The sequence below is a fragment of the Microtus oregoni genome, unplaced genomic scaffold, assembly GCF_018167655.1.
Source record: "Microtus oregoni isolate MIOR12 unplaced genomic scaffold, Mior012 000005F_ref0000423, whole genome shotgun sequence".
NCBI lineage: Eukaryota > Metazoa > Chordata > Mammalia > Rodentia > Cricetidae > Microtus > Microtus oregoni.
Window position 1 is genome coordinate 16579340 of NW_024543064.1, and position 13147 is coordinate 16592486.

General features: G+C 47.9%; 2 protein-coding genes across 2 annotated transcripts in view; both read right to left on the reverse strand.

Moving 5' to 3' along the window:
* Positions 1–13147, reverse strand: part of Lactbl1 (lactamase beta like 1) — a 29828-nt gene that overhangs the window by 14492 nt on the left and 2189 nt on the right. The gene's annotated exons all lie outside the window — the stretch shown is intronic.
* Positions 7612–11115, reverse strand: Tex46 (testis expressed 46). The gene is made up of 2 exons (XM_041652683.1): positions 10924–11115; positions 7612–7929 (listed from the first exon to the last, which is right to left on the reverse strand). Exons 1-2 carry the CDS (start codon positions 11113–11115, stop codon positions 7630–7632), a joined length of 492 nt encoding a protein of 163 aa, XP_041508617.1. The 3' UTR covers positions 7612–7629.

Sequence of the window (13147 nt, forward strand, 5' to 3'; positions counted from 1 at the left end):
CCCCCGAGTCTCACGTCTTACTCACTTCTGAAAGGATCCAATAGGCCCCACAATTCAGGCCTTTCACAGGGTTCCGAGAGATGGGAGAGTCCTCCTGGGTTCTCTGCCTGGGCTTTACACAAATGCCCAGCGGTGACAGATGTGGTCCTCATTTCTCTGGTGCTAATCCCTCCCTGCTCTCTGCCTAGAGGATTAACTCCCAGAAGCAGGGAAGCTGGGCAGCTGTGTCAGAGTGCTGGATGCTCCATGTGACCTCTGGAGCTATAGATGGGGGGATGGGGGCAGTGTGGGCCCAAAGGAACGAACTCTCTCTCCAGGCATCTCTGTGGGCCCAGAGTAGAAAAGAGGTGACAAAGAACGGCCGCCAGGATCTGACCCAGAGGCCTCTAAGACCACTTTGAAACCTCAAGCTAGTTCACCAGTCACTTCTGAGGCACGCAGGAGCACCCTGGTGACCTGGGAGTGGCACTCTTTTGATTTTTTTTTTTTTTGTAAATGAGGACAATAACAACCACATCTAATTAAGCAGTGGGGGGGGGGGTTACTTGTAAAGCAAGAAGCCTGGGACCTGGCCCCAGGAAGGGCTCTGCAAAGGCTGGCTCCCATGAGTTGGCTTTGGTGTCAAACCCTCAACCTGACCCTAAGGCTGACTTTGGATTTTTCTTAGTGGACTTTCTGGAATGTCAGAGGACAATTTGCAAGAACTGGTTTTCTCTTTCCACTGTGTGGGTCCCAGGAATTGAATTCAGGTCATCGTCTGTGTCTTTGACCTGCCCTGCAGTTACGCAAAGCAGAATATTTTGTCACACTTCCCATCCAAAGAAGCTGATATTCAGAGAGGTGAAATTCCCAGGAAGTGCCAGGGCTAAGACTGGAGCACAGGAGCCCCGCTGGGAATGCCTTCCTTGCCCCACATCTGACCGACTAGGAGGTCCTCAGGACAAGGATAGCATCTCAGAGCTAGGGCTGATAATCTGAGTCAGTTAACTCACTGCAGGAGCTTGCAAGCCTCCCCTTCGGGATACCTACCAGTCTTCCGTGGTGCTCCTCCTGGATACTTAATTTGGCCCAGCTCCTGACGCAGCTGTTTCTCACCTGCAAGGCCAGGGTTATTCACAATATAGCCAGAAGAGAATCCACACCATGTCATGCAGCAACATAACCACTAGGTGGCAGCATATGTACACGGGTAAAATCTGGTTCCTAGCTTGTGCCCCTTTTCACTAGAGACTTCAGGCTGAAGAAACATGAAACAAGAAAAATCACACACACACACACACACACACACCAGGAAGGGAGGAATTATGCATCCTCTTTCTGCATGAGATATCTCGTATTATACTAGCTGTCTCCCCCTTTAACATGTTTTCTATTTAATTGAGTTTGTGTAACTATCCACATATACCGCTATACCGCTTTGTGCACAGAAGCGTAGTGCCCTGTGGAGGTCAGGAAAGGATGTCATATTCCCTGGAGATGAAGTTACAGGTAGCTGTTAGCTGTCTGACATGGGTTCTGAAAACCAAACTCCAGTCCTCTGTGAAAGCAGCAAGTGCTTTTTTTTATCTTTGTTTTGAAAATTTTTTTTTGTTTTTTTTTTTTGTGTGTGTGTGTTTGTTTTTTTGTTTTTCGAGACAGGGTTTCTCTGTGGTTTTGGAGCCTGTCCTGGAACTATCTCTTGTAGACCAGGCTGGTCTCGAACTCACAGAGATCTGCCTGCCTCTGCCTCCCGAGTGCTGGGATTAAAGGCATGCGCCACCACCGCCCGGCTTGTTTTGAAAATTTTTTAATAACTTTATTCTATGTACATTGGTGTGAGGGTGTCAGATCCCCAGAAACTAGGGTTACAGACAGTTGTGGGCTGCCGTGTGGGTACTGGGAATTGAACCCAGGCCCTCTAGAAGAACAGTCAGTGCTCTTAACTGCTAAGCCATCTCTCTAGCCTCCAGCTGTTGCTTGATCTTTGGGGAAACAAGCTCCTTTGACTGCATAGTGAAGGCTTACCCATTGCAGGACCTCTGTGCAGAGGTGATATATTTTGTGCTTTAACAAATAAAGCTTGCCTAAAGATCAGAGTATGGAGCTGGCCACACTAGTTAGTCACAGAGGTCAAGCAGAGGTGGCACACTTTAATCTCGGCACTCAGGTCACAGAGGCAGACAGATTTCTGTGAGTTCAAGGCCTCCCTGGGCTACACAGCCAAGCAGTGGTAACCCGCACCTTTAATCCTAGCACTAGGGAGGTGGAGACAGGAAGTGATATGGCTGGGCGGCGAGAGAGAGGAACATAAGGGAGGAAAAGACAGGAGCTCAGGATTCAGTCTGAGGTTTCCTAACAAGATGGCCCCTTCGGTCTGAGGATTCAGTAGAGGTAAGAACTAGTGGCTGGCCGCTCTGCTTCTCTGATCTTTCAGCTTTTACCCTGATATCTGACTCCTGGATTTTATTATTAAAACCCATTAGAAGCCGGGCGGTGGTGGCGCACGCCTTTAATCCCAGCACTCGGGAGGCAGAGGCAGGCGGATCTCTGTGAGTTTGAGGCCAACCTGGTCTACAAAGGGAGTTCTAGGACAGGCTCCAAAGCTACAGAGAAACCCTGTCTCAAAAAAAAAAAAAAAAAAAAAAAAGTTAGAATTTAGTTCAAACCTCAGCTGTGCTCCTTAGTAATGGTGTGACTTTGGTCAGCTCTTCTGTCCCTTCTTGGACCTCACCTGTACACGGGTGATTGAAGACACTACCCTAGAGATGTGGGCGCGAACACTGAGTAACACAGTGGTCACAGGGAGAGCACGCAGCCGCCGCATAGCAAGAGAGCCCAACAAAGCCGCTGTAACTGCCATTCCCTTGTGGGCCTCTTCTCTCGGCGGGGAGATAACTGCTCAACTCAGCCCCACAGCTGTCTTTTAGTTTTATTTTCTATAAACTTTATCATTTTTTTAAAATATTTATTTATTATGTATACAATATTCTGTCTGTGTGTATGTCTGCAGGCCAGAAGAGGGCACCAGACCTCATTACAGATGGTTGTGAGCCACCATGTGGTTGCTGGGAATTGAACTCAGGACCTTTGGAAGAACAGCCAATGCTCTAAACCTCTGAGCCATCTCCCCAGCCCCAACTCTGTCTTTTTTTTTTTTTTTTTTTTTTTTTTTGGTTTTTTCGAGACAGGGTTTCTCTGTGGCTTTGGAGCCTGTCCTGGAACTAGCTCTGTAGACCAGGCTGGCCTCGAACTCACAGAGATCCATCTGCCTCTGCCTCCCAAGTGCTGGATTAAAGGCGTGCGCCACCACCGCCCGGCTGTCATTTTTTTAAAGTTTAAAAATTTTACACCTAGCCAAGTGGCAGTGGCAGATCTCTACGAGTTCAAGGCCAGTCGCCTCTACAGAGTGAGTTCTAGGACAGGTCTAAAAAAAGCTACACAGAGAAACCCTGTCTCAAAAAAAAAAAATTGCATCTATTTATTTTGGGTGGGGTACCTGCAGTCATGCACACCACACGGAGGTCAGAGGGCAACCTGTTGGCGTGGGTTTCCCTCCTCTTAGCATATGGATTCTAGCGATCAGACTCAAGTCTTGAGGTCTGGTGGAGGCTGAGACAGGAGAACCAAAAGCTTAAAGCCTGCCAAAGGTTATCAAACAAGTGCCAGGCCTGTCTCAAAAAGTATAGGGTTGGGGAGATGGCGCGGTGGGCAAAGTGCTTGAGCACACAGGCTGGGGTGGGAGGGGATTGGAGCTGGATGCAACAGTGCAGACCCATAATCCCAGCACTGGGAGGCAGACAGGGGCGTCCTGGGGATGACAACTTGCAGGGTGTATCTGTTTTGCAGGGCTGTGGACAGAAACCCCAGGCCTCACACCAGGCAAGTGCTGTGCCATCCAGATACGTTCCTAGACCACTCATGTACTTGTTATATACCCACACGTATTCCCAGTTTTCCCTATCAGATTGAGAACTCTCATGACCCTTTTTTTTTTCCTTTTCTCAAATGTTGGGATGGAACCCAGGGATTCACTCACTCTGGGCAAGAGTTCCTCCACCATTCAACTTCATCTCCAGAGTCTATAGGTCACCTCTTTGTTTGATTGTTTGTTTTTCAAGACAGGGTTTCTCTGTTTAGCCTGTCCTGGAACTTGCTGGAGTGCCACCACTGCCAGGATATCGGTCACCTTTTAATAGGCTTCAAGCTTCCAAATCGTGAGCTGCTGGGGAAAGCTACAGTGGTACTTTCTCATCAGGACCACCAGCCCACAAATAATGACATGGAGACTGTAGTGGCATTTCATTTTTATTTTGATAAATAAAGCTTGCATGAAGATCAGGCAGTAAAACAGCCCCACTGGTCAGCCTTGCAGACCAGGCAGTGGTAACACACACCTTTAATCCCAACAGCCACACTAGTCACCATAGAAACTGTGTGGTGCGTGCCTTTAATCCCAGCCCTGGAGAGGAGTATAAAATGGCAGGAAATGGCTCTCTGACGCAGTCTCATTCTGAGATTCCTGGAGGGAGGATTGCCATTTTCGGACTGAGGTCAAGGCACCAGTTGGCTGGCTTCTTTGCTTTTCAGATCTTCAGGTTGAACCCCAATTTCAGTCTCTGGGTTTTTTGTTTTGTTTTTTTTTTGAAATTTATTTATTTATTATGTATACAATATTCTGTCTGTGTGTAAGCCTGAAGGCCAGAAGAGGACAAGAAAATTGCATTTCAGATGGTTGCGAGCCACCATGTGGTTGCTGGGAATTGAACTCAGGACCTTTGGAAGAACAGGCAGTGCTCTTAACCACTGAGCCATCTCTCCAGCCCCCAGTCTCTGAGTTTTTAATCAATCATGTTTTATTTGGCACCCAACTTTTGGGGCATGGATTTATGAAAAACAGTTGTTTGCCAGAGGCTTTTTAGCCACCGGCCCAGGCCAGAGCTGGACCCAAACCTCCCAGGTTGTGTGTCATTTGTTGACAGAGACTGCTCTTTCATTTCCCGGATGCCTGGACCCAAACAATCACACAGAAACGATAGTAATTACAATACTATTTGGCTGACGGCTCAGGCATATTTCTAGCTAGCTCTTACTTCTTAATTTAGCCCATTTCTATTAGCCTGTGTTTAGCCACGTGGCTTGGTGCCGTTCATCAGTTCAGCGTTCTCATGTTACTTCCTCTGTGTCTGGGTGGCAACTGACTCTCTGCCTTTCCTCTTCCCAGAATTCTCTTAGTTTGTCCCCCCCCCTTACATTTCCTGCCTAGTTACTGGCCAATCAGCATTTTATTAAACCAATATGAGTGACAAATCTTTCAAGAGCATTTACCACAGCAGGAGACTGTACTATTTATTAAATATAGTTCAGCTTGTCTTAGGCTTGTTCCTAACTAGTTCTTTTTTTGTTTGCTTGCTTGCTTGCTTTTGTTTTTTGAGACAGGGTTTCTCTGTCGCTTTGCACCCTGTCCTGGCCTCAAACTCACAGAAATTCACCTGCCTCTGCCTCCCAAGTGCTGGGATTAAAGGCCTGTGCCACCACCGCCCAGCTCTAACTAGTCCTTTTTTGAAATTATTTATTTTTATTTTATTTGCATTGATGTTTTGCCTACATGTATGTCTGTGTTAAGGTGTCAGATCTTGGAGTTAAAGACAGTTGGTAGCAGCCTTGTAGATGCTGGGAATTGTACCCAAGAATTGGAAAAGCAGTCGGTGCTTTTAACCACTGAGCCATCTCTCCAGCCCTTAACTAGTTCTTTTTTTTTTTTTTTTTTTCGAGACAGGGTTTCTCTGTGGTTTTGGAGCCTGTCCTGGAACTAGCTCTTGTAGACCAGGCTGGTCTCGAACTCACAGAGATCCGCCTGCTCTTTTTTTTTTTAAACATTTTTATGGTTTATTTAACTTTATTTTATGTGCATTGGTGTGAAGTGTCAGATCCCCTGGAACTGATCTTCAGACAGTTGTGAGCTGCCATGTGGGTGCTGGGAATTGAACCCGGGTCCTCTGGAAGAGCAGTCTGTGCTCTTAACCACTGAGCCATCTCTCCAGCCCCCCCCTTAACTAGTTCTTACGACTTAAATTAAGCCATGTTTTTTAATCTGTGTTCTTCCACATGGCTCATCACCTCATCTCCATACTGCCCATCCTGCGTCCTCCATGTCTGGCTGACAACCTGCCTTTCTTCCTTCCAGAGTTCTCTCTCTGCCCAGAAGTCCCGCCTATACTCCTGCCTCGCTGTCAGCCATTCAGCTGTTTAGTACACCGGCCACAGCACTACGTCTTCACACGGGGTACAAATACCCCACGACAGAAATCATTCAAAGCAGTTGTGACGTCTCTGTTCCTTGCTGACTGCAGTGAAGCTGTCTGGAGGTGCTGGCTTTGGAAGAGAATGGATTAAAACGGCAGATATGATAATTGGTGGATTTCAGGGGGAGAAACCACACAAGCAAACACGGGGTAGGGGGGACGCCCATGAGGACTGGCTGGTAACCTAAGCAGGTTGTAGAGCATGATGTGAGAGGAGATGATTTGGGGGGTGGTGCCGAGTGGCTTGGGGTCACAATGAGTTCACGTAAGCTGGCAGTTCCCTTTCTGGTTCTTCTTAAGAGAATTTCTGGTGCTAGTTGCTCATTCCACATTTGCTTACCTTTTATTTTTTGGTATGCCACGTGCAAGCAGAGTGTGTGTGTGTGTGTGTGTGTGTGAGAGAGAGAGAGAGAGAGAGAGAGAGAGAGAGAGAGAGAGAGAAGTTCAGAGGACAACTTCAGCTGTCTTTTCTCAGCTACTGTCTACCTTTCTCACCAAATAGGCTTGCTGGCCAGTGAGCCCCAGGCACCCCCCATCTCTGCCTTTCGGGACTGAGATTACCAGTATAGACCACCATGTCAGGTTCTTGTTCCATAGGTTCTGAGCACTGAATTCATATTCTGTGCTTACTAACAAGAGTCATCATCTCTCCTCCTCCTTTATTTATTTATTTATTTATTTTTGTAACAGGGTCTCATGTAGCCCAGACTACCTTCAAACTTACTAAGTAGCTGATGACCTTGAACTTCTAATTCTCCTGCCTCTACCTCCCGAGTGCTGAGATCACAGACCTGGACCTCCACACCTAGATTATACAGGGCTGGGGCTCAAACACAGGGCTTCATGTATGTTTGACAAGCACTCTACCAACCAAGCGAATTCCCAGGCTCCATTGACAACTTTTAAACTTTTCTGAGGATTGAACCCAAGACCTTACACATCGTAGGCAAATACTCTACCACTGAGCTACATCCCCTGATGCGGGAGATGTTGTCATAAAGCAGCTTTGGCTTTCTTGGCTCTCTTATTTCCTCTCACACAAACTGATACCTCTCTGTGTGTGTTTGTCTCTGTCTGTCTCTCTGTTTCTGTCTTTTGTCTGTCTTTCTCTTACACAGACACACACACACAACACAAACACACACACAAAATGTGATGCTACCCTCTTTGAGTTCTTTGAAGAACTCACAAAAAGCCGCCGCACGCTTGTGTTCTTGGACCTCCATCCAGCACTGTGAACTAAACAAAGCTCTTTTCTTTAGAAGTTCCCAGGCTTGGGTATTTTGTTATAGCGATGACAACAAAACAGACACTGGGTGAAGATCACATCAGCAGAGGCTAGGCCATTTCAGTCGCATTCAGTGGGGGTGTTGGTGGTGTAGTTAGAGACGATGGAGAAAGTAGGGTCATTCCTTCTTTTCCTGTGCCACCTCCTGGAGAAGTTCCGGTGTCTGCTGTGCCACCGGCAGTGATTCAGTTTATTCCATATGATGAACATCTGATTTTCCAAGGCCTTTAGCTTCATCTCGCTGAACAACAGCCGTTCCAGGACCTTATCCTGGAGAGCGAAGCAAGCATTCATTTTCTCCAACTCTCTCTGTGTGGCATAATTGGGGTTGACTTCTGGAGCCGTCGCTTTTTCTGCCAGCTCCTAGGAGTCCCATCAGAAGAAAAGAGTCAATTCATATGATAACTCCTTCCAACACAGAACAGCGGCTCCAGCCCCAGTTATTTTTCATCTTTGGGACAGGGTCTCATTTAGCCCAGGATGGCCAGGAACTCACTACGTAGCCCAGGGTGACTTTGAACTCCTGATCCTCCTGCGTCTACCTTTCTAATGCTAGGGTTACAAGTGTACGTCTGTTTGTGCAGTGTTGGGAATCGAACCTCCAGGGCTTCATGCAGTGTTGGGAATCAAACCCCTAGGGCTTCATGCATGCTAGACTCTACCAACTGAGCCACAGTTCCAGCCTTCCAGGCCATTTAATCAATTCTCAGGCCCTCTGTCAAGGAGAGAGCAACTTTGCCGTAATTCGTGGTTGGGAGAATTGGGATCTAGTGAGGGAAAGTCACTTTCTCGTCACCCTACAGCCAATACTTTCTTCTCCAAACATCTAAAACCTATGGGTGTCTTTGTCTCATAGGGATGATTTGCCAGTTGTAGAAGACATAAAGTCCTGTGGGTCGACGAGATGGCTCACTAGGTAAAGGTTCTTGCCACAAAGTCGGACATGACTCTGATCCCCAGGACCCACACACTGGAAGGAGAGAACTTGAGTCCTGCAAGTTGTCACCCTGACATGGACTGTGGCACAAGATTACCTGCACACATTAGAGAAAAATTAAGGCCCTTTGCATAAATATGCATGTCTTCCTCCAAAATCTTCGTTTTCTAATTTCTTTCTGAGCATTTTGTCAGAATCAGTAAGACCTCAAACTGCGGCATCTCTGAGTCTCTGGACATGCTAAGCCCTCACAAGTCCTCATGAGCCCGCCCCCCAGTTTATAGTAACGCTTCCTCTCTTTGGATAAAGCTTCAAACTACTGGTCTTTAAAAATTGCACACATTTGCCAGGTGGTGGCAGTGCACTCCTTTAATCCCAGCACTCGGGAGGCAGAGGCAGGCAGATCTCTGTGAGTTCGAGGCCACCCTGATCTACAGAGCTAGTTCCAGGACAGCGAGGGCTGTTATACAGAGAAACCCTGTCTCAAAAAATAAAAATAAATAAAACCAGAAAAGAAATACTTTAAAACTAACTATTGCAGGATGGAATCTAACTATTTCAGGATGGAATCTAACCAACTCAATTGGTGGACTGTTTGCTTGGCATACCTAGAGTACTGGGTTTGAGCCCTAGCAGTATATAATCTAGTTGTGGCGGCACACACCTATAATTCCAGCTCCTCAGGAGATGGAAGCAGGAGGATCAGGGGTTCGAAGTCATCCTTGACTATACAGTGAGCTGCAGGTCAGCCGGGTCACATAGAACCCTGCCTCAGTAGGCAAAGTAAAATGATGTGAGGAGCCATAGTAAACAGCATCCAAATTCCCAGCTTTCTCATAGCTACCTAAATCAAGAGCTGGGCCTGCAGCTCAGTGGGAGAGCAGGGAGGGAGGGAGAAGAGGAGGGCAGGAAGAGGAAGGAAATTTCACAAGTATAATTGAAATTTCTGTGAACTTCTCCCCTGGGGTTCCCTTCCCCCAAATGTCCCTTAATCGGTTATAGCCCTGAATTTGGTACTTAGTGTTTGAATGCACATTTCCCTTTGCAAATGTTGACGTGGATGGTGTGCATGTGTATTTGCATGCTAGAATGTGTATGAGCGTGTGTGTCCTGTGTGAAGAGGCCCCAGGCTGATGATGAATGCCTTTCTCAATGGTTCTCCACCCTATATAATGAGGAAGGGTTCTCCCTGCATCCACAGCTCAGTGTTTGGGCTAGCCAGCCTATTCTGGGGATCCTCTGTCTCCACTTGCCACCGTCTAGGACTGCAGGTGGGCCACCACACCTACTTGTTTTTACGTGGGTACTGGGCATCCAATTCCAGTCCTCATATTTGCTCAGCAAGTACTTTGCCTCGTGGGGCATATCCCTAACCCTGATGCTTTTTAAAAAATTATTTTATTTTTAGATGAATTTACTTTGTGTTTGTGAGTGTTTTGCCTTCATGTATGTATGGAGATGGGGAGGGGACACTGGATCCCCTGGATCTGGAATTATGGATGGCTGAGCCACCATATAGGTGCCTGTGGAAGTCAGAAGAGGGCATTAGATCCCTGGAACTGGAGCAACTGCGAGCCACCATGTAGATGCTAGGACCTGAATTCAGGTCCACTGCAAGAGCAGCTGGTGCTCTTAATCACTGAGCTATTATTCCAGCCCCAAATTATTATTATTATTATTATTTTTGGTTTTTCGAGACAGGGTTTCTCTGTGGTTTTGGAGCCTGTCCTGGAACTATCTCTTGTAGACCAGGCTGGTCTCAAACTCACAGAGATCTGCCTGCCTCTGCCTCCCGAGTGCTGGGATTAAAGGCATGCGCCACCACCGCCCGGCTTGTTTTGAAAATTTTTTAATAACTTTATTCTATGTACATTGGTGTGAGGGTGTCAGATCCCCAGAAACTAGGGTTACAGACAGTTGTGGGCTGCCGTGTGGGTACTGGAAATTGAACCCAGGCCCTCTAGAAGAACAGTCAGTGCTCTTAAGTGCTAAGCCATCTCTCTAGCCTCCAGCTGTTGCTTGATCTTTGGGGAAACAAGCTCCTTTGACTGCATAGTGAAGGCTTACCCATTGCAGGACCTCTGTGCAGAGGTGATATATTTTGTGCTTTAACAAATAAAGCTTGCCTAAAGATCAGAGTATAGGAGAGTCTGGTATGGCCCCTATTTCACAGCTGAAGCAAATCCCTTACTGAAAAGATTTGTCCTCCGCCATCCAAGATGAAGCCACGAGCACAGTCTTAGCCCGGGGTCTTATAATTCTTCAGCCTGATCCCATTATCCTGAGGCCCCACTAACCTTCGCTGAGCCGTGCCCCCCAACTCTCCCCTCCCCGCCCCCAGTCCAGCTCTGAGTGTCTTGTAACCCACAGTTGAAGCTAAGCACCCTCTTGCTCACCATCTGGACCCTCTGGCACACCGTCTGGGGCTGGCAGGGAGCCTGATTGAGTTCATGCTTGACTAGCCAGTTGCTGAGCAATAGCAGAAGGAAGAGGAAGCCAAACAAGGCTGGCTTAAAGCTTATCAACCAAGCCAAGATGGCTCCTGTGGTGCCAGAAGAAGCAAGAAACCCATGGAAACTCCTCAGAAAAAATATCAGGTCCCCCAGCATTATGGCACAGGGGGGCCCAGGCCCCTGCTGCAGTCCCCTCCATGACAGGAGGCAGGGCCACTGGCTCCTCTGATTCATAACCAGTTCCCCACCCCCACCCTGGTTGTCGCATAACAATAAGTACCCCTATGTCTTGGGGGCCCCCTGCTGTCAGGCTCTTCGGCAGGCAGCTTGCGGGTGTCCTCTCAGGACTTGTGGCAGCCCAGTGATGTAGATCTCAGCAGGTCCCTTCTCACTGAAGATTTCTGAGTGCCCCCTGGAACAAACCGGCCAATGCCACCAGATCACTTGCTCTCATAATGGGGGGGGGGGGGGGGTGACAAAGGAAACTTAGCCATACCGCGGAAATAAGGCAAGCAGACTGCTGTGTGCATGCTCATAGCCACCCTGGAATACTGTCAATAAGTCCATGGAGGCCGTACGCTTGATTTGCTTTTAAAAGTCTACTTATTTATTGTTTGTGTATGTGTGACTGCTTGAGAACATTCCACTGCGTGGGTCTCCTGGATCCAACCCGGGTTGCCAGGCTTGTCAGCAAGTGCATTTACCCACTAAGTGGCACTTCCTGCTTACTTTTGTCTTTAGTTATTTTTGTGTGTGTGTGTGTGTGTGTGTGTGTGTGTGTGTAGGCTAGAGAACGACGTTGGCTATCGTTCCTCAGGAGTCTTCCACCTTAATTCTTTTCCACCTTATTTGGGACTCACCGATTCCCAGGGATTCTCCTGTCTCCGTCTCCGTCTCCCCGGTGCTGGGGCTGCAAGCATTCACTCACACCTGGCTTTTCACACGGGTGCTAGGAATCAAACTCACTCACGTCCTTGTGCTTGCACAGCAAGCACTTTACACATGCAACTGTCCCCCCAGCCCTTAATTAACGTCTTAATGTTGATTAGTGGCCTGACTTTGTAAAGTCGGATACTAGCTTGCTGACTGTGCTAGATAACTTTATGTCACCTTGACACACACACAGCTGAAGTCAAATAAGAACATGCCTCTTTAAGATTGAGACGTAGGCAAGCCTGGGGAGTTTTCTTAATGAGTGATTGATGGGGAAGGAACCAGCCATTGTGGGTGGAGCCACTCCTGAACCGGTGGTTCCGGGTTCTCTTAGAAGGCAGGATGAGCAATCCAGAGAGTGCAAGCCAGTGAACAGCTCCTATCCATGGCCCCTGCCCCCAGGTTCCTGCCCTGTCTGAGTTCCTGTCCTGACATCCTTCAGTGAAAAACAGTGATGAGGCAGTACAAGCCAAATAAACCCTTTCCTTCCCAAATTGCTTTTGATCATGGTGTTTCATCACAGCAATAATAACCCTAAGACACTGTAGTGAGCCGGACAGGATCGCCATTACAAGATGGCGCCGACATCCTGTCTTGTTGGTTATAAACAACTCCATATTTGGCTATGGCTTTGAGAGCTGTGTGTCCCCCGCTTCCTGCATGCGGTGGATGAGGATCCTTGAGCCTATCCCGATGTGGTCTGGTGTCAGCTGTTGGTGGCAGCCAATCACAGGGCGACCCGTGTGCCATTTCCCTATTTAAGCAGCTGCCTAAGAGCCTTTCATCCCTTCGCTTCATGCTGTCTCTCCCCTTAGCTCCCTGCCCCTTCGCTCCCTGCCCCTTCGCTTCCTACCCTTCCCTTCCTGCCCCTGGTTTCCTGCCCCCTCCTTTCATGCTCCCCATCAATCAAGGGTACTCCAGTAAAGCGTGATCTGAGTGGAATCCTGATGTGGTGGTTGTTCTTTCTCACCGGTCGAGAGGTCCGCCACAAGACACTAACTTTTTTGTTTTGTTTGATTTTTTTTTGAGAGACATCTTCCTGTGTAGCCAGGCTATTCTAGAATGTGTGGCCTTCATGCCTCAGGCTCCTGCATGCTGGGATTACAGGCACGAGCCACCATGCCTGGCAGATGTTAACTTTTTAAATGTATGTGTATATCAGTGAGGTGACCCAGTAGGTAAACATGACAAACTGCGTTTAACCACTGGGACCCACATTGTGGAAGGGGAGAACTGACTCCTCTGCAAGTTGCCT